We start from the raw sequence: 22385 nt of genomic DNA on the forward strand, positions 1-22385 counted from the left end.
ACCTTTTTTTACAAAATTTATTGCAAAATAAATTAATACAATAATTTAGATATTTAATATTTTTTAATGGATAAAGAATAATAAATGATTTATTGTGACAATATAATATGAAATATACGATAAATAAAAAGTAAAGTCTATAAAGATCTAATTTTAAAAGAGATTAAATCAAAATTTATTGAAAAATTTTTTGAAAATGTTGAAATCTTTTATGTTCTAACACACATTAAAGAATGCAAAGAATTAAAAGTAATTAATTTAAATAACATTACTTTAAATACGAAGCGCCACTACGATCTGAATGTTGAGATGTTGAACTAATATATATATTCATATAAATGAATTAATTTCAGAATAATTGCGTGCCGATTGTGTTAATAATTGACTCCCGGCTGAGGCAATATTTTTCACAATAAGTTTATTAAAGTTTTTAAGATTAATTTGGGAAATTTGGGGGAATTATTAATTCTTCAGATTGATTGCATTGAAAGTCCGACAACCATATCGGCACGCAATTTTTATTTCTGAAATTAATTCATTTATATGAATATATGTAATATATTAGTTCAATATCTCGACATTCAGACCGTAGTGGCGCTTCGTATTTAAAGTAATGTTATTTAACATAAACGGTCTTGTTTCCAATCTTATTAATTAATTTAAAACAAAAAAATAACTAAGGTTTTTTTAACTAATTTTTCTAAAATATATTTGTAATGGAAACACTTACTTTAATTGTCGTTTTACTACTAATAAAATGAATATGTTTCTTTTTAAAATAATTTATAAAAAAGTATTGACATGTTCACTATAACATAAATCCTCAATTGCTATCTGAAGGAGCGTATACTAGACTAGTACTATCTACTGGTTTTTCCACATCTTGCGATGAAGTATCCCTGCAATGAAGTACTGGAATACCATAAGATAATCGTTGCTTCATAGTCCTAGAATAATTATAATGTAACTTGGAGTCACGTTCAACCTGTACAAATGAAATGATCAGTTCGTTGATATATCACAAATTTCTTGAGACGATTACAAATTTCTCTATTTCTTTACGGCCTTCATTACAAAAGCTTGATGATAGTTAATTTACCATGTTTCTGATCTGTCATCATAGAATAAATATTTATAATTGTGGTAAAAGAGAAATGATATGTCCCACCAATGACAATACATATTATAATACAAACTACAAAGAAATAGATATTTAAGAGGAATAACATATTCAAAAATGACGAACAGTTGCTATCAACTTTCAATAGTGATTGTTCCATATTACTGTTAAAAAAAAAATAGAAATGTGCAATAATGAAAATATCAGATGGAGGTAAGTACAAATACATGAATGTAAATCTGATACGCATATTTAAAATAAAAATTATTGTATATGCTAAAACAGAAAGGATCATGCAGCTATAACTAATTAAATTGTCCCTTAATTAGCGTAGGAGTTAAATTAACTTCAAGGTAAAACATTATTCCATATACTTTATGACCAGAAAGAAAAAAAGGAATTCGAAAACAAGCTACATCTTGTACAAAATTTCATTAATTAGGAAAAAGTGTTCACTAGAACATGGATTTTCAAAATGTAAATCCATTAAATGTTAAATTAAACAGATTCTCAGGCAACTTGTTACCAATGACTAGCGACGATTCTCTATTTCCTGTAGCGTGGAGAATATATAGTGCCATTATATGGTTGATCGAAATAATTCAAACTAGCGCAGTAGTTACCGGAATCTTGATTGTGCCAAGAAATAAGGCTTTGCAGGATGCAACGGTTGGCTTAATTGTCACCATAGAAGTATTTTTCTTATTAAGGCAAATGCATGTGCACAGAGACCTTGTAACTCAATTGATTCAAAAATTGAATGAAATTCTATGCTCTGAGGATAAGACGATGAAAATCATTGTAAGGTCAACCTTGAAGCCAGTAAAGATTCCGTTGAAATTTTACTGTATTGTTGGTACTGGATCCATATTCGTGTGGTGCTGCATGTCTTTCACGATAATCTTCAAGAAAAACTATTTTCTCTATGAAGATTACAGACTCCCAATAGTTCTTTCAAAACAACCATTCTCGATGGAAATGTTTCTGTTGGGAAACTGCATTGCAACTATTGCCAGTGTATATATGTTTATAAAGAAGGTTGCTTTGGATGTCTATATGATAAATCTCGTCTTGCTAGTAACAGCACAATATCGTTATATTGCTGTGAAGCTCACAACAATATTTCGAGAAAATGTTCCACAGAATCAGAGTAATAAATACGAAAAGAAATATTCTACTGTTGATTCTTTGACAGTCTTGACGAAGATGAAAGCGTTATGTCGACATCATAACGCTGTGGTTCAGTAAGTATAATTGGTGAACATTTGCCTGTTTTTCAATTAGTTCATTATTTTACCATATACTATTTTTTCGAATTATTGTTACTCGTCAGTAGTAATGCTGCGGGAGTTCTAACTCAGAAACACCAAGAGAACTGCAGTCACGTACAAGACAGAAAAAACATCACAAAAAAGAGAATATTGCCATGAAAAAAACAATACAAAAAACAAATGGTTGTAAAATGAAAAATATTACAAAGGTTGTACTAAAAAATGTTACAAAGGTACTATTCGCCAGTGCGAATATGCTTCAACCGTTTTTCGGCCAAGATATGGTGTAATGTAATTTTTCTAGAAACAACATTTATTAATTATTTCAAATAAATACGACCAAGTTTCATAATTAATCGATTGAGTGCCAACATCTGACTGCTATCAAAATCGATGATATTGAAACGCAATGTCTCCCTCCCTTGATAAAAGAGCCTCAATTATTTATCTTTTTTCTAGAAGGGGACACGACAATCGAACATGGTTTTGCAATATGTTTCAAGGTTAGTAGAAGTATAAATGTAAGTGAAACTCAATAGAATTGTATGTTTCATAAATTTTTATGAGAGTAGAAGCTTGTCTAAGATAAGTATATAAAGATTGGTCGCGATAGAAATAATTGATATTTTGAGCGCCAACATCTGTTATTAAAAATTACTAATTGTGTTTTTATACATATATGAGACAAAAGGAATTGAAACATTTTAAGTGGAACACTTTAAGTGAAACTCTAGAATTTTAAAATTTCTTAAATTTATAAGGATATCATTTTGAAGCAATCCTAAAAAAAAATTTATTTTATATATGTTTGAAGATTAAAAATTAATGGGAGTACAAATTAGTTCGTTTTCCAAAAGATGGCTCCGGCTGTTGTGAATGGTTCGTAGTGATAGCTGATTTTGACGTTTTCAGAGAGGTTAGACATCTGCTAATAATATTCAGTTATATCGCTTTGAGTTTCATTCAAAAACCTTGATTTTTACTGTGTTTGAAATGACGAATTTTGTGTTAACCAAGCAGTATTTGCGGGAGGTTCTAATTTTCTACTTTAATTGGAAGAAAAGTGCAGCTGAAGCCCATCGAATGCTTGTCGAAATTTATGGTGACACTGCTCCAACTGATAAATCATATAGGGAATGGTTTCGACGTTTCAAGGATGGAGATTTCAACGTTGAAGACAAGCCTCGCTCTGGACAGCCAAAAAAATTCGAAGACAAAAAATTAGAAGCATTAATCGAAGAAGATCAGAGTCAAACGCAAGAGGAGCTTGCAGAATCATTGGGAGTAACTCAACAAGCCGTTTCTGCACGATTGAGAGCCATGGGAATAATTCAAAAACAAGGAATTGGGTGCTTTATGAACTGAAACCGAGAGACGTTGAAAAGCGATTTTTCACTTACGAACAGCTGATTCAAAGACAACAAAGAAAAGGTTTTTTGCATCGGATTGTGACTGGAGATGGGAAGTGGATATTCTACGACAACTCCAAGAAGAAAAAATATTACGCTAAGCTCGATCAATCGTTGCCATCGACCTCAACATCAACACCAAAGCCGAACATTCATGGTTCGAAGATCATGCTCTGTATCTGGTGGGACCAAAAGGGTGTTATTTACTATGAACTACTGAAACCTGACAATTCCATCGGCTACAATTGATTCGTTTGAGCCGTGCATTGCGAGAAAAACGGTCGAAATACGAGCAAAGACATGATAAAGTTATTTTTCTTCATGACAACGCTAGGCTTCATGTCGCAAAAGTCGTAAAAAAATATTTGGAGACGCTCAAATGGGATTTTATCGCACCCGCCGTATTCTCCGGACATTACTCCTTCTGATTACTAATTGTTCCGAAGGATGCAGCACGATTTGGCAAGTCACCGGTTCACTTCTTTTGCAGAAATCGAAAATTGGATCGCCTCCAAAGACGAGTCATTTTTTCGAGATGGAATTCGAAAATTGCCTGAGAGATGGGAAAAAGTAGTAGCCAGCGATGGCAATACTTTAATTAATCTGTTCATTCATTTTGTTTTGAAATAAATGCACTTTTGAACACAAAAAAACGGACCGAACTAATTTGTACTCGCAATACATCATAATTTTAGATTAAAAATTTTTTTATTTATATTTCTTTTACATAATTTTTTTCTTTTACATAATTTTTTTTTCGCACAAAAAACTACAGCTAACAATTCGCAGGAGTTGATTTTTATCAAAGTAATCGGTAGCGCATATTACATTTGATACATCATTAGCATCTAATACAGTGGATGCGATATTCGAGAATCATGTAAACTTTATATCGACTTTCTCGACGATATCAACCAATTGATCGAATGCTAATTCAATGCATTGATCTAAATTGAACATAAACAATATTGTTGATTCAGACATTAAACGTACATCGGATGATTCCAAGAATATAATTTTAGCATTTTCAGTCGTACTGAATCACACAGTCAGCAGTCCGACGCTAATAGAATTATCCTTATGATAATTTCGAAGACAGTTTTGAATGTTCTAACGTTGTTCATAGAGTCCTTTCCATGTTTCGATAGATAGTATTAATTCGTTTCCACGATTATTTCCTCGCAATCTCCACGTAACTCGGTGGGCCGATGTTGATACCAACTTCTAGAAATTTGTATCCCGTACATGTCTATGTAATGCCTAGTATATGAACCGCACGATGCATGGGCGCGCTATAAAAAAATATAAAAGAAACATTAAATAATTAATTAAATAGTTAATTTGAAAAAGTATAAAGTGGGGAATTTTTAAATTTACATGACACATCTTTTCATAAATAATAGAGTTTCATCACTATTCTGAAGTGGAACATAATAATTTTTTTTTTGTTGCTTCCTACAGCGGAGTACATTGCTGCTGTTGTTGAACTTTTCGTACAAACGACTACAGCAATACTGAACGTGTAAAGATTATATATGTACAGTTCTAACTATAAACAAATTGCAAGGGAGGGAATAGTTTTTGCAAGAAAGTAGAATAGATAGGCGGATTCTAAAAAACTATGTGTTAGTGCATATACATATAAGGTGTGTGTGTGGGCGCGTGTGTGCGCATGTGTGCGCGTGTGTGCGAGGGATGTCACACAGGGTCCGAGGGAGAGGAGTGCGTCTGAAGTACCGGGATCTGAAGTAGAAGGATGTTTTGTTCTTTCTCTCCCGTTGCGGTCCTATATTTATATTATTCTCTCTCTCTCTTCTTCCCGTTGTGCTCTTTCCCACGTTTTCTTCTCGCATGCGACTTAATTAAATAGATGTGATATTTAATCATATGATTTAGTAATTAATTATGATAATATTTTTTACGAATGTAATACATAACATAGTAGCTATAATAATTATGATATTTTTATTAATGTAATACAAATAACACACAAGCACATATTAAATCGTATCACCATCACCATTACCACCATCGCCATCACCACCACCACCACTACCGGCGCTGCCACCGCCGCCGCCGCCGCCACCGCCGCCACCGCCGCCGCCACTCAATAGCTATTATTAACTAATTCTTAACTACAAGGAGAGGAAAGGGTAAAGAAATTTAAAACGTATTTTTAAAAAGTTTCATATTTTATTTTAAACTTGATATATTCCTTTTTGGCGTTACGACCACCGTATATCTTAAATATTAAATTATATATCTTAAATAGTGTAATGCATCATTCTTAATATGTTTTACACATCGCATAGTATTAGTAACATCTAGATTTTTAGAATTTATATCTATTTATTTATTTATTTAAAGAATCTATATCTTCGTAATCAGCATCCAAGGTCTCAATGATCAAGTTGTCGCTATCGAGTAGTATTAGCCAGTCATTCGTGTTTTTCATGTCTTTTAACGTATATGAGAACCTTATTGTCGTCACTCTCTTTCGCATCAATTACAGCCATTGTAATTAGGTGTTTCGCCATGCTGTACGGGATCATCCCGTCTTCCTATGGTGATAAGCACTCAGCCAAGAAGCGTAGTACTTTTCTGCTTTGTCAAGAAATTCCTTGGCATGGGACACGTAAAAATGTAATGAGAAAAAATGGCTCCTTTTCTTAACACCGCCACTTCCTTCACGATAAATTTCTTTCCAATAATAAATCCTTGCAGATTCACAAACGTTGGTACGGTCATGGCGATTTTGATGAATCGTATATTTTATATCGTGTCGGAGAATGCACTTAATGCAGATGATTTTGCGCACAACGTTGGTTAACGGATTATACTGAATCACGCGATCGAGTATGATGAGACAATAGGCTATAGTATTTACAAATTCTCCTTACAGTCAAATTCTATGCGTTCATGGCGATCGGATTCGTTTTGTCGTGAGCACTCAATGACCGCAAAAGATTCTTTTTCGACAAACGAGAGCACATTGAGTAGCGTTTCGAAACAGTCGATTCCGTAATATGCTTTACGAAAATGCGCCTACATATCAAGCAGGATGGCGTATTTCTTTTTATCAAAATCCAAATTTAAATCATCGTAAGGATAAAAGTTTGAATTTAGATAGAGTTTCACGTTACTCCAACTACAAGCGTCGAACACGCTTGCATTTTGAAGTAGTTGTTCTTTCGACCGATCTGTAGAGCAAAGATAACGTATCGGCTTCTCAAACTGAGCAGCCGTTTTGACGGCCTATGTATGTTTGGTCGTATTTTGTAGCAAAGGATATTCGTACAAATCCCACGAGCGAAAACTCATGCTCAGATAACGACCGCTTTCCAATGCTCGTAACATCGACAACTTATTTATCTCGCTCAATAACACGTGTAGCATTCGCCACTGCACTTTGAATAATTCAAGCGGCGGGTCTGTCGCCGGATCTCCAATCAGACAATTGTTATTGCGCGATCAATATCAACTCGTAATAAGCATTGATAACCACGCGTTTGTAATCCTCACAAAAATCCAATAGCATGTTGAGTGGTACGCAAAAATTAAAGTGTCCATCCTCTGTATCGGATCTAGTGTTCCATCCAGCATTCAGCGCAATCAAAGATTTATCATATGTCAGCGACACGTAGTTCTTGATGATACTAATAATTCCGACGTTTCTGTTACGATCAATTTCACACCGTTAAGTTCGTATCGAATTTCATCAAACATGAACGCGACGCAATTATTTATCAATACCGCGACAGCACTTTGGATCTCTCTGTTCCTCATTAGATTTCCCTTAATATATACAAAGTTTTCGCACAGCAATGTGTATAAATCTTGTTGCTATATGGGTATTCTATCTCGTCGCTGTACCCAAACATTATATTGGCAAATGGATTGTACGTGTGAGTCTCAAACTTTACGATGCGATCGTCGAAGATCAGATCGTTCTTAATGTTTAGGATATCAGTCATTTCGAAAGTTGCGTGAATCCCAAAGATTTAAAAAATTTAACGTAAATTTAACGTGAATAAAATTTATTCGAAATTAGGTGTTCAACATATATGAAAATTATAACACATATTAATTTTGTAATATTGAAGATGGCCTGATATAATGCTGAAACGTCTATTTTATTGTATTGTTTTTATTCTATGGTAATCTATTAGAATATAAATATATCGTTACTAACATCTTGCGCTCGTGGTGTATGCCTTTTTAATCACATTGTTTTAAAAAATTTAACTCATCGAAGAATTGCACGCTCCGGCGATAAGAAATTTTCCGCAAAGGCGTGTCATAGTCCGGGGATATGATGATCTGTGACAGACATAGTCGAGATACATCCATACTCGTGTTTCAGAGGCCATTACTACATACTCACCGTCATAGATGTATTGAGCAAGTATGCATGGGTCATACCATTCAAGAGTAAAGATGGAAGAGAGACAGCTGAAGCTAGTTGAACTAATTCGAAAGAGCAAGAGATGTCTAAAAAATCTACAGACCGATATGGGAAAAGAATTTTACAATGTTGATATGCAACGGCTCTTGAAAAAATAACATCAATCATTATTCAACGTACTCCGTAATGAAGGCATCGGTCGTCGAGCGATTCAATCGCACATTAAAAATCGATATGTGGAAGATGTTTACACTTAACGGAAATTATAAGTTGATCAATGCGCTGTCGCAATTTGTATCAGATTATAACACGCGCAAGCATCGAACGATCGATATGCGACCCGCGACATTATCCCCGCGATCGCTAAAAAACTCTTGACCACGGTATACAGTAACGTAAAGATCGTGGGTCCGGCGAAATTCAAAATAGGTACGTGTGAACAAATATAAAATCGTCTTCGAGAAAGGTTATACATCAAATTAGACTATCGAAGTGTTTAAAATCACTAAAGTGCAGCATACTGATCCCGTAACCTATCTACTGGATGACTATCGCGGAAAATCTATCTCTGGAGCGTTCTATGAACATGAGTTAAATCGCGCGGCTTATCTGGACGTGTATCTAAAGAAAGTATTGCGCAGGAGAGGAAACGAGGTTTACGTAAAATGGTTGGGATTCGATGCATCGCACAATTCTTGGATACAAGATAATATAGTTTAATTCATATAAACTGTATTTTCAATAAAAATGTATTTATTTTAAATATAAAAATATATATAAAAAGTACATGAAATACATAAGTATAAAATGTTTATTATTTATCTATCTTTTCAATTTAATCTTTATTTTTCAAAAAAATCTTTATTTTTTACTATGATTTATTATTGTATATAAATACTATATAAATGTAATACTATTGTATAATAATTATTTAGAGTTATATATTTCGATAATATAATATATTTCAATAATACAATACATTATTCATACAATACATTATACGATCGGTAGCATAGTATTTTGTGGTTGACATGTTCTGTGTCAGATCAATATATTCTCATATAGCCATTATAATAGACATTTCGGTAACTTAATAAATCTCTGTCTCTTCAAATTTGTAGTAAATTAACTGTAAGTAAAAACCATATATAGTCGCATTAATCCACGGCATATTTATCGTTAGAATATAATAAAGTTTTACGAATGAGAGAATTATAACTTTTCGCGCTTTTTATTAGGTATACAACTTTGCTTTCGCCGTTTTCCTTTAGCGGTAAGTGGTGGTCGAAATAAATAGATCATAGACGTCATACAATAAACTTGGGCATCTGTCAACATAACCCTATAGAAACATTATTCGATTTGTGTCTGCATCATAAAGTTATTCTCGATTGAAAATGTCAGAGCCAAATTCTCGTCATTTGCAGGAGGTTTTAATTTTCTGCTTCAATATGAAGAAATCTGCGGTGAGGCCGCTATTAGTGAAAGAACGTGTCATGAGTGGTTTCAATGCTTCAAGAACGGTGATTTTGACGTCGAAGACCGGCGGTAGAAGAGAGAAGGTTTTTGAAGATGCAGAATTGGAGGCATTACTTGATCAAGACTCGTGTTAAAATCAAGAAGAATTGACACGATGGGAGTGACTCAACAAGCCATTTCAAAACGCCTCAAAGTCATGGGAATGATTCAGAAGCAAGGAAATTGGGTGCCGTACGAGTTGAAGCCGAGAGATGTTGAACGGCGTTTGTTTGCTTGTGAACAGCTGCTTGAAAGGCAAAGACGAAAGGGATTTCTGCATCGCATTATGCCTGAGGACGAAAAATGGGTTCATTACGATAACCCCAAGCGCAGAAAATCATGGGGAGTTTCCGGCCATGCTTCCACGTCGGCCAAATCGAATATTCACGGCTTCAAGGTCATGCTCTGTATTTGGTGGAAACAGCTCGGCGTAGTGTATTATGAGCTGTTAAAACCGACTGAAACAATCACAGGCGATTAGCATCCAATTGATGCGTTTAAGCCGAGCATTAAAAGATAAACGGACGCAATACAACGAGAAACATGATAAAGTTGCAGCATGACAATGCTCGATCTCATGTTGCGAAAGTAGTCAAGACATACTTGGAAACATTGAAATGGGAAGTCCTACCCCATCCGCCGTATTCTCCAGATGTTGCTTCCTCTGACTATCACTTGTTTCTATCAAAGGCACACGGCTTGGCTAACCAGCACTTCCGGTCTTATGAAGAAGTAAAAAATTGGATCGATTCGTGGATCGCCTCAAAAGATGACCAGTTTTTTCGTCGCGGGATTCGTACGCCCGAAAGATGGGAGAAAGTAGTGGCCAGCGATGGACAATACTTTGAATCATAAATGTATACCAGTTTTTTACAATGAAGCCTCGAATTTCGGAAAAAAAACGGCGGAAGCAAAGTTGTACACTTAATAATTAACTCTTATAATTAAATTATTGAGTAAAGCTCATTCTCGCATCAAACATATACATTTATGCAATTAATAAAAAATAAAATTAATAATGTTATTTTAAAAAAGATAAAATTATTTTTTATTAATATTTAAATGAAAATACTATGTTACGAATTAAATGCAATTTTAAGATTTATTAAAAATTCTCTTTATTTTGTTTCAATATAACTAAGATATTTAATGTTTCACAATTTTTATTTGCAGAAAAATGTTGATAATTCTGTGATGCTAAATATAAGATTAATGCTAATATATATTTTAACGTTTTCAATATCAGGGAACGCAAATAATCTGTTGCAAGAATGTTCTCACACTACTCACAGAATGACTGATATCTCTAGTGATCAATATGTAAACTTGTATCGTCATTCGCGTCATATACTATTTATAATATAGATGACATGTCGATTTCATGATAATATTAAAAATATTATTGACAGCTATCACAGTAAATCATAATTCATGTTTTGTGAGCAAACTATTCTAAGTGGCGATTATACGTTTATAATCTATTTGTATTTAAGTCTACTAAACATGAAAACTAACGATCTTATTATTTTTGCAATAATATTAATAATTAATACAATAACATAACAAAAATTATAAATTTTATAATTAGTTGAACAATGTATTCGAAAATTACATTTATTTCATAATTTTTATTTATCTCTATAATTTTCAGTAATTATTTAATAATGTATCGAAAATGGAATTTTCAATTTATTTTTTAGAGTCTCTTAATATCTCTCTTCAAGATATTAAAATTAAAATATGGATATTGTTTTATAATATCTTGTATTTTCTTTATATTTGTGGAACTTCTTATTTGTAGAGAATTTTTATCGATAAGGCTTTAAATAGTTCAAATTCATATCGATTATCGCTTTTGAACTCTCTTATGATATATTTTAGCATTATTTATAACTTTTATGATTCATCCTGTGAATCATTTTTGACCCCTTAATCCGTAAGTTCCGATTTACAACATGTTATTAATTTATAATGAATTGTATCCATCATTTGATTTAGCTGTTCCTTGAGTTCTCGAGCCTTCACGTATACCTCCTCTTTCATCAGATTATAGCACATGGCTATTAGGCCTATGCCCAACAACATGTACACAAAGTTAATGATAAGTCTTGCCTGACTGTCCTCCGTAGAGTGGCTCCAGCCTGGAACTAAGTCACCCATACCGATGTTACAGATGAGGTGACGCAGAAATAAGTATTGTCCAGATAGTCCCATCTTTCCCACTCAGCAAATATGATGAAACCAATGATTATGTAGCCGAATATCACCCAGAGATAAGCAGTCGAGGGCACGATAATTCTCTGTCCAGGCTTCCGCTGGCCGGTGCACTCGTGCAATTGCGTATACGGTCATCTAATAGTCTATGCAAGTACCTTGCCCATGTTCAAGAAATAGATCACGTATAATGGAATGCCTAATATAGCGTAAATTACAGTGGCGCCTTTATCCTTCTGAGTGTTCGGCACTAGGCTGCCATAGCCGATCATAGTGAACACCGAGAGGCAGAACATCAACGCCGCTGGGAATGTCCAGACATCTTGAGATGTTAGACCATTGCAGTTTAGCTTCTGTCAGTAATATTTTCTTGATAACGTTGTAGAATACTATTGGACATCACATAAAAGACATTTGAATACGTTCATCGACTGATTGCTAGCGTAGCCACAGTTCGTTGGCGTACTCCCGACATATATCATTCTGCACACACTGTCACTGTTGGATCGACCTGAAATTCGATTGATTCGATTGATATAGATGCCAAAGCATCCACAATGGCATAGCCTACTATCAGATCGTCCACTCCGATTTGAGTGCACATAAAAGCTACCAGTCGGCAGCAATCCTTGATACGTTCCTGAGGATTGACCCCGTCGATCGATAACGAGGATGAATCATGATTCCTCAGAGAGGATTTCATTGAGATGCCGCGTGGCATGCTTCGAACTACCAAGTTCGATCCGACGAAAAGACTCACATGGGAACATCACCTTAGCTGATGCTTAGCGACTCTCCTCTTGTACCGCTTTTCTATTTCTGGTCGGAATGCCTCGTCGCTTGTTTCTTGTTTCTTTCTTCAAGATTCTGCTGTCTATCCATCTCCGTTCCTCTCCTTTTGTTGAACCATATAGCCTTCTATCATGCTGTTTCATTCTAGTGGATTACTTTCACGGGATTAGAATTGCTACAGTGGCTTTAGATCTATCGTTGTTTTAATACGACTTTGCGAAGATAATCCGCAAAGTCAGTTTGCATTGTTAGTTTCAAACTTTTGATATTAAAGCTGGCTTATCATTCACGTGTTACGAGAAGCTGTCTGATGATTAAGTAGTCAAGATTCTTTAAGTTCCATGTTATTATTGTTGGATAAATATAATTTAACACTATAAAAGTTTTAAAAACCTTAAAAGCTGCCAATCTACTATTTTACTTGCGAGTTAATATTATAGAAATTTTCTCCATTGAGAAAAATATATATGTCGCAGAGAGATATTTTTAAGTTGCATCAATTATGTAGCAATATTTTGTAAAAAGCTGTTCCGTTATGAAGGATACGCAACTAATTCCATCAAGTTTACTATTTTTACCAGAGTACCTACACAAATGGATGTCCACTAAATTCGAAGAAATATGTGTACATAGAACTTGAAATAGTTACACATGGTAGTGGCTACTGCCAAATAATATGTCGCAGCATTAATCTAATAAATAAATTTAATTTTTAATCATACAAAAGACATTTCACAAAGAATTATAATTACACGCATTATTATTTCATACATGTGTTATTGAAATGTTTGATAAAAGGATTATTAAGAAAATTCTTATCATAACTTGTTTTTATTGATCAATTTTGAAACTCACTAAAGAGATCACGCTGATAGATGACAGCAGCTTTAGCAACGCAGTGTGTCACAGTCATCAGCATTCCAAATAACATCACGAGTATGATATATTAGAAGGGAGAGATAGAGAGAATCGTGTGACATAATAAACCGCATCATCGTGAAAGGAGGAGAGTTAGGGAGTCCCCTTTGTTAAATTATTTTTTCTTTGCAAAATTATACCTGATAAATATAATAATACGCAGGGTCGAGATCGTAATTCGATTCAATACATTTATCGCGAAAATTTTCAAATATGTCGGCTAACAGCAACACATCCGTTTTTAAATATAGAACGTTATATTCACTCAAGGTTTGAACAGAGAACTGTTCAATTGCCATACATGTTCACGGCATGCGCGTAATCGCTTTATATGATCAGTGTCATCACGGGTCAAGGAATTATAGATTCGCGCGATGGTATCTTGCAGCTTGTTAGCACAATCAATGCATTCATATGGAAAAATTCCTTTTCGTGTCAGTAACTTAAAGTCTTCTTCAAACAAATTTTGAAATTCGCATTGTAAAATTTGAAGTTCATTTTTATTGAGAAAGGATGCTAATTTGTCGAGACTGGTACTTAAAAATTTATAAGAATCGATGAATCGTAATTTTATGTTATTTCAATTTTATGTATATTTTTCCTTTGTTATTGGTCATAATTCTATACTGCCTTCATATGTTGTAGCTATTTCTTTGATAATAAAATGTGAATTTCTATAATTTAATTGCAATTTGAATGCGCAGGATCATTACCCCAACCATCAGTTAAATGGCAATGATTGCTTACTCGATTATCGTCTAGCGCGAAAGGCTTCTCGCACACGTGACAATGCGTCGCGCTGCGCAATGTCTCCCACTGTTCACTCGACAAAGTTTCCATGGGAACATTAGCTGCTAAAATTTTTTTTATGCGATGTGTTAAACTTCTCAGTTTTTCGGCGAACCATGAAACGCAATCCGGATCGCTATGAAATTCGATATTTTGATAGCGAATCGTCGTACGAACAGCGCGTATCCTATACTAAATACTTGATGATGATGTTGATACGTGCGCGTAGATGCTTCCTGATCGCTGTCAGTTTTCTCAAGGATGCATTCTAAATCAGCGTAAATGACAAATGAAACTCGTTCCTTTCTATTACAGTGGTTAAAACTCAACCACTTGTCGTCGTCGTTCGGTAGTCGTTTATCTGTCAGCAATCTACCATGCGTGATTACAATCTCTCATTGGAATGGAAATGTAAACAGCTGCAAATAAAAATAAATAATGTTAATTTTTTTTTAAAGAAGAATTCAATTTTATTAATCATATACTTACCGATCGCAAATGTACTTTTGATTATGATGTTTACTCAATTGCGAATTCATGAGCCGGGACAGATTCTTGATCCATAGGAAATGACTCACATTGTCGTCTCGCGGATCTTGTAAATATAATAAATTAACATATTTCTTTTTGTCGTCAGCAAGTCGGGAAAACATTTAGTGTTTTCTGTCCCTCGATACTGTATACATATAATAGACACGTCGTTGAGACGTTTAAATTTCGTTACGTTTTTTAACATTATAGGAAATTCTATATGCAAATTCAGCATCATCGTATAGTGTGGGTAGAAAGATTCACGATCCGCGTTTTTTTCGGCTGAGTACAGAGCGGCGACCACGTGAAGCATGGTCGATCGCACGTGTTAATCACCATTCTCTTTGTCATTATCTCTCGCGGCACTTCGAAGTGATATCCCACGTGTTTGGATTACACTTGATGATATTGGATTACACTGATGTTTATTGTAAGATTCATGATTCGCGACAACGCCCATCCACTGTCACGTTCTTGAAACTTCTCAAGAGATGCAACGTGAGTTCGATGACATGCTGATTTCGTAACACTCACATAAGTTCGATGTTTGAAAGAGTTTATAGTTTTTAGTATTAATATTTTTATTGGCACGTTTATCACCCGTCGCAAATTCACCGTTAAATATCGTGTTCACTTTTATACAGTTGTGTTTTTCTATTGTGTCTTGTACTCGCTCGAGCACTACACTGCTAATATCTTCTAAAAATCGACGCGGCTTGATAGTCCATGTTAATTATTGCACCAGTTAAAATTCGATTTTCAAACGCTGCATTGATCTCTCGCCAAAAGATCTTTCCACATTATTGTCACTGCTTACGTAATCACCACCAAAATGCAGAAATCGGCTTTCTAATTGAGTCTTTGTACCCTCGAGTCGTGCAATTGTAGTGATTAGAGATTGTGTCTGTATCCAATGGAAAGCCGTGGACGCTTGACATGATTGCGTTCTTCAAGCTGTTTAATAAATTCATTATTCTTCTGTCCACGCGAAACACTCCTTCAAGGTAGCAACTTGGTGGAATCGCTTCAACAGATCGCGCTCTACTTGACTGAAATCTCGATCCGAATTGTTTACAACAATTTATTGACAAGATGAGTCCGCTCTCATAGATTTCAACGTACTATAATCTGGTACATTTCTAGACTGAATTTATATTCATCTGTAACTCCCTCTTTTCAGAGTAGAGCATTATGCGCTCATTTTCAAAGTATGCTTCAAAAAAACGCTCTACCCTCATAAAAATTTATGAAAATACAATTCTATCGAGTTTCATTTACATTTACACTTCTACTAACTTTGAAACATATTGCAAAAACATGTTCGATTGTCATGTTCCCTTCCAAAAAAAGGATAAACAATCGAGGTTCTTTTCAAGGGAGGGAGACATTGCGTTTCAATATCATCGATTTCGATAGCAACCAGATGTTAGCACTCAATCGATTAATTATGAAACTTAGTCGTATTTATTTAAAATAATTAATAAATATTGTTTCTAGAATAATTACGCCATATCTTGGCCAAAAAACGGTTGGAGCATATATCAGCGAATAGCCTTTGTAACACTTTTTGATTTACAATCATTTGTTTTTTGTATTGTTTTTTGTTCATGGCAATATTTTCTTTTTTGTGATGTTTTTTGTTGTCTTGTACGTGACTGCAGTCCTCAAAATCTGTAATGTCTTACTGTCCCGATGATATCATACCCCCATCTCTGAAAAATCCTCCGCGCCCCGCATTCTCCGAGTTCCCGAGTTAGAATTCCCACAACATTACTACTTTCGTATCTTAAAAATATTTTTTAATTTATATTATTCGATCCCAACTGTGCTTATTTCTTTATGTGTGTTCTTTTTTCAGGATAACGCTAATGCTAAAGGAATTACTTTCTTTGAATATGAGTCTAATGTATTTGACAAATGTTTTTCTTTTTTGTTTTCTTGATGTTATGCTGATAAGTGCAGTGAGTAACATTTAATAATAATAATAATATCAAAAATGTTTTTTAGATAATTGAAGGTGATGTTAATGATAATGATGTCAAACCTAGGTATTATCGAAGGCTCCTGTTGAAGGAATTATGATTATTATGTATATATCCGGTGGCTTAGTACAGCTTTATATTTTATGCTCATGCGTTAATCAATTACTAGATGCGGTAAGCTTTATTTTAATATTTATCAATACATTTATTACCTTCATTCTTTCTATCTTGCAGTATATTTTATTTCGTAATAATTTTAAAAAAGTTTTAAATTGTGGTACAATTTTTGATTGTAATCTAATGTTAAATTTATTAATACTTAAGAAGAGTAGTTACATATTTATCAAATTTAATTTTTTATTTTTTATTTAAAAGGATTCTGAAAACGGATTAACATTAATAGATATATTACATACAAATATAGAGGGCATCAAATTTCGGCCCAACCTATCCTGAGCAGGTAGAGCAGACTAAACTAAATAAAAAAATTTTCTATCATTTTACAGTTTGCATAATAGTTAACAATAGTTAATGAGATATAAACGTTTAAAGATAATCGAATACACGCATCCGCCCAATCTACTATTGCTAAAGATATAGCTCACTAATCGCAGGCCATGGGGATGGCCTAGCAGGCACGCCGCGCCGTTTAAAATTAGGGGCTCCGGACAATAAAAGGAACAGGGAACAGAGAACAATGAATAAAAATTTCAATCTATCAAAAACTGTGTATTTCACAATACATGATTTCTGATAGGTTGAAATTCTTATATTCTCTGTTCTCTGTTTACTGCTCCTTTTGTGCGAACCCCTTTAGACTCTAAACGGCGTGATGGACCATATCTTCGGCAATAATTATTTTTCTCGTTAACTCTACCTGCTCAGGACAGGTGAGATCGAAATTTAATGCTATCCTGTATAAATAATATATAATATTTACGAAGTAAATAATAGAACAATGTTGAAAGTTATCTGTGTATAATTAATAACTATATCTCTTAAGCTTATTAGACAATCTATAATCTAGGTTAGAATTTAGAATATAACTTTATTTATAATTTTGTATGCTATATAAAAGTAAAAATTTTGAACATAGCATGTATATAAATTACATAATTTATTAAAATGTTAATTATATATTGCATAAAGTCGATTCTATGTTGCCATTTTCTCTAAAATTTAGAGTGTAGAAATAACAGATAAAGCATTTCATGAGAAATGGTATCAGTTTGGGCCATCATTAAAACACATACTTAGGATGATGATAATAACTAATAATTTAGAGTGCAAACTGTCAGTCTCTGAAAGATTTAATCTATCTTTGCCTTCATTTATGACGGTAAGACTTAATGTACTAGTATTGTATTCAGCACATATGATTATGCCATTTTCGTAAATAATTTTCTTGTAGAAATTATTTACATTGAACCATATAATTTCAATATGTTATTGACACTTATTTTTTCCTAAACATTTTGTTTCTTATAGATCTTGAATCAGTCATACTCGTTCGCACTTCTGTTTCTAAAAATGAAATAAAAACAAAGTACGTTTTCTGTTTCTTGTACAATAAATATTTTAGCACAAATATTTTTTCTTTCTTAATCATAATGATACTATGTACTTATTTATATTATAAATTATTTATTCATTTTGCTATCTACGTATAATATATTCATATTTTTTGTTTCAGTTCTAAAGAACAGCAGAATTTAATTAAGATAAATAATTAAGGAAAAATTTAATTATCCATATATGATGTATATATGTCATACTCAAATACAGTATTATAGAAAAAAATAAGAATTTAAATTAGCTTCTTATTTAAAGAGCTTTATTTAAGGAGATGCTGGAGCGACAGCAAAATTTAATCAAAGTCGATATTACAGGTTTTCATTTCCAACGTATAAGATGCTTATGCCCTCTGAATTAATGATCATGCAGGAAATTCGATCAATTAATTATCGACTATATTAATTATATTTTTATTCGTACATAACCATCTGAGCTCAGGAAAAACATGTATTAGACTCGATCCCACAAATGTAAGATTTATTTTATTTTGGAAAATTTTCTAATTTTAGAATTGAGAAAAAAATAAACCGGGATTGAAATTAATCTTATATTTGTGAAATCGGACCTTAGAAATACAGTTGTATTATGTACACAGGCAATGTAGACAGCGTTCCAATATATTCCACCAGTACTAAATATCTATACATAAAGTACAGATTTTTAATAGTTATAACAGTACGAAGCTGTAGTAGCACTATATTTTATGTCCAATGCTATTTTAGATTAGGATAATATATTATCAATAAATGAATACAATATTGCACATACATGATGTAACTCTCTTTGTTCTGTCTAATAAAAAGAAATAGTTATAGTACAATAAAATACTTATAGTACATACATTATTAACATATCGACTCATATATCCAATATAAAAAATTGTATGTATATACTATGTGAACACACACACACACACACACACACACACACACACACACACACACACGCACGCACACATTATATAAACAGATTTCTCATATTGAAACAATCATGCAAATATTATTTATTTATACGCAATATTAGAATTTTATGTACATACATTGTACATATAATGTATGTATATTCACATCGCACAAACATAACATTTATAATTCTAACATTGTTGTAACAAAAACACGTGTATAAAAAAACACATTATTAGAAATTATAAATTATTAGAGAATACACATTATTAGAGAATATAAATTATAATTATATTTTATATGTATTATAACGTACATATACACAATAATGTACTCAAAATATAATTTTAATATTGCATTAATTCACTAATATGTCTATATGCAATAATAGGATAATATTTTGTGTCATTGTGTGTGTACACATATATTATAATACACATAAAATGTAATTGTAATTCGTATTCATGAATGTCTTTTTAAATACAACGTTAGAATTAAATTTTATATGTATCATTATACACATTATATATTATTGGTGGATCCATATATTCGTTCGGTTTTTGAAGGTAAAATGAAACAAGTTTTTTTCATACAAAGAATGAATTTTAATCAATGATATGATTCTCATTTTTGCACTACTAACAAAAACCGAACGAATATATGGATCCACCCAATAATATAATATGAAATATATAATAATAATAAAATTTATTATTATAGTATAATATAAAATTCTAATATTGCATAAAAATGGACATAGAGAATATCTGCATGAATATCCCAGCATGAGTAATTTTTAATAATGTGTGATTACTGACATATTATAATACACATACAATTTAACATATTACACGTAATATAATATGACATTGGGCTTGTCTTAGCGCCAAGACACTACCGTGTCTCCAGATCATTATCTCTATATTTGAGCATAGATAACTTCTATCTCTCTTTTTGATAGCAAAAAATGAAGTAGCTACATATATACATACATATATATACATGTATATGTAACACGTATCCATATATTGACATAATACATATTACATCTTAACCTAAAATGATATTGGTTATAGGAAAGGTGATACTACGACTGTACCGATATAGATTGCGAATGAAAATATGTAATATATGTACCTATAGATTTTTAGTATTGACAATGTACATTGACACATAGCCGTAATAACATCTTTCCTTTCGTACAATGTCATTTTAGATCAAGATATAACATGTATTAGCAATACATAGATATATTACACATGTATTATAATATACGTAGTATATATACATTATAATATAACTACTCTATTTTTACTATATAATAAAAAGATGTAAAAGTTACTCATGTTAAATATATACATATATTAGTGGTATGTGTATTTAAATATAATACACATATAGGCAATATTATATAATATTGCATATATGTATACTATAATGTGTGAATATACACATGTTACAGATAGAAATTATTTATGCTAAGTTATTTATGCATTCTCTATGTTTAAATATGCAATATTAAAATTGTATGTATACATATAAAATATAATGTGTATACACATAAAATTTAATTGCAATATTTTGTAAATAAACATAGGAAATATCTGCACAAATTATTTCTAGTAATTTGTGTAAATATTTACACATCATAATACACATATTGTACTTACACACATGCAATATTCTAATTTTGAGAAAAACAATTATTGTATAGGGGACTTTAAACCTATAAAATATGCGTATAATTAACATAAATCAAGGCTAATGAGACAATACAGATATATAATGAAAAATTCACACATCCAAAAAGATTGTGTCACACTCACAAATTGAAAAAAGATGCTTGCCAAAGATGAAGTGATGTAAAATTTTAGTAGACAGATTTGTATAAATGTAATTTTGTGATTATGTATGTTAAAGCTTTTTGACACGCTCTCTATCTATTAAAATTTTATATATGAATTTTATTATATGACTTCATCTCTGATAATTTGTGAGTGAAAATCTTTTCGTATTTGTGAGCTTTTCGTAATATATCTATATTGCTAAAGAAGACTCCAAAGTTGAAATGTACAAAGAAGATATCATTTATCAGAGGATTTATAATTTGATTATTTTTTTTTAGTTACGTTTGATCATCAGGGTTTGACTTTTATTAGCTTTGATTTATGTTAGTTGTATATATCCTGATTGTATCCTGATATTGAAAATATAAAAGCATATATCACTAATATCTGTACATTTAACCATAAAAAACATATCTCTTTTTATTAAATGTAGAAAAAAGAGGTAAAGTAGGCCTTGGATGTAAGGAAAAGTATTTACTATTATACTGCTATATACTGCTAGTACCGAAAATCTAATATACATAACGTAAATGGATTTTCATTACCAACGATGTACTGATGTATTAGACATCAATCATTAGCCATTAGTCATTTACTAAAATACTTTGAATATGATATACTTATATACGTTTCCTAAATGTACAGCATTGTATGAAAATTATGCATATAATTATTGACATGTAATGTATGTGATATACATATGTTTTATATATATATATATATAGAGCATATATATATATATATATATATATGTATAGCATATATATTATATAGGGTGTCCAAAAAGATCCTCGGATTTATGAGCTGAACATAAAGATGACTATAACTAATCGCGAAGGAATGTGAATTGGACTTGTATCGGCATACATAGTACGCCAAAATATAGTGCGTTGACCTATGACTGTGATTCACGTTCTACGATTCAATTACGACCATCCTTGTGCTAAGATTCTTACATAACGAAGAAACGCTGCAGACAAAAGTTGTAAGGAAGTTGTTTCAAAGAAGTTATTTACTGATATTTAGTTCGACTTGGGTGGCGTCTGCAAGATCAGATCAAGATCACATCCATGTTTTTTTAATGAAATGATGCTATTTTTATTGTAGACTTT

At 32.4% G+C, this 22385-nt stretch overlaps 1 protein-coding gene and 1 pseudogene across 8 annotated transcripts; one reads left to right on the plus strand and one right to left on the minus strand.

Moving 5' to 3' along the window:
- Nucleotides 1–1186: 1186 nt before the first annotated feature.
- LOC105145131 (uncharacterized) lies at nucleotides 1187–19291 on the plus strand. Of its 8 annotated transcripts, none has more exons than XM_087410390.1 (8): nucleotides 1187–1333; nucleotides 1450–1473; nucleotides 1627–2364; nucleotides 16826–16928; nucleotides 17016–17123; nucleotides 18133–18288; nucleotides 18438–18495; nucleotides 18643–19291. In XM_087410390.1, the coding sequence occupies exons 1-7, from the start codon at nucleotides 1305–1307 to the stop codon at nucleotides 18486–18488; spliced, it is 1209 nt and encodes a 402-aa protein (XP_087266516.1). In that variant the 5' UTR covers nucleotides 1187–1304; the 3' UTR covers nucleotides 18489–18495; nucleotides 18643–19291. The 8 variants fall into 8 exon arrangements, with proteins under 8 accessions (XP_087266516.1, XP_087266520.1, XP_087266522.1 ...); XM_087410394.1 differs by having other exon boundaries at nucleotides 1455–1473; XM_087410397.1 differs by having other exon boundaries at nucleotides 1241–1333; nucleotides 1406–1473.
- On the minus strand, nucleotides 4490–15464 carry LOC147908426 (TWiK family of potassium channels protein 18-like; annotated as a pseudogene).
- Nucleotides 19292–22385: the final 3094 nt, after the last annotated feature.

The sequence above is a fragment of the Acromyrmex echinatior genome, chromosome 10 (assembly GCF_024713525.1).
Source record: "Acromyrmex echinatior isolate Ae372 chromosome 10, ASM2471352v2, whole genome shotgun sequence".
NCBI lineage: Eukaryota > Metazoa > Arthropoda > Insecta > Hymenoptera > Formicidae > Acromyrmex > Acromyrmex echinatior.

Coding starts and splice junctions, on each gene's coding strand:
- LOC105145131 (XM_087410390.1), top strand. CDS start 1,305: ATGTGCAATAATGAAAATATCAGATGGAG. Junction 1,334..1,449: donor AATGAAAATATCAGATGGAG/GTAAGTACAAAT, acceptor TCCCTTAATTAG/CGTAGGAGTTAAATTAACTT. Junction 2,365..16,825: donor CATCATAACGCTGTGGTTCA/GTAAGTATAATT, acceptor TTCTTTTTTCAG/GATAACGCTAATGCTAAAGG.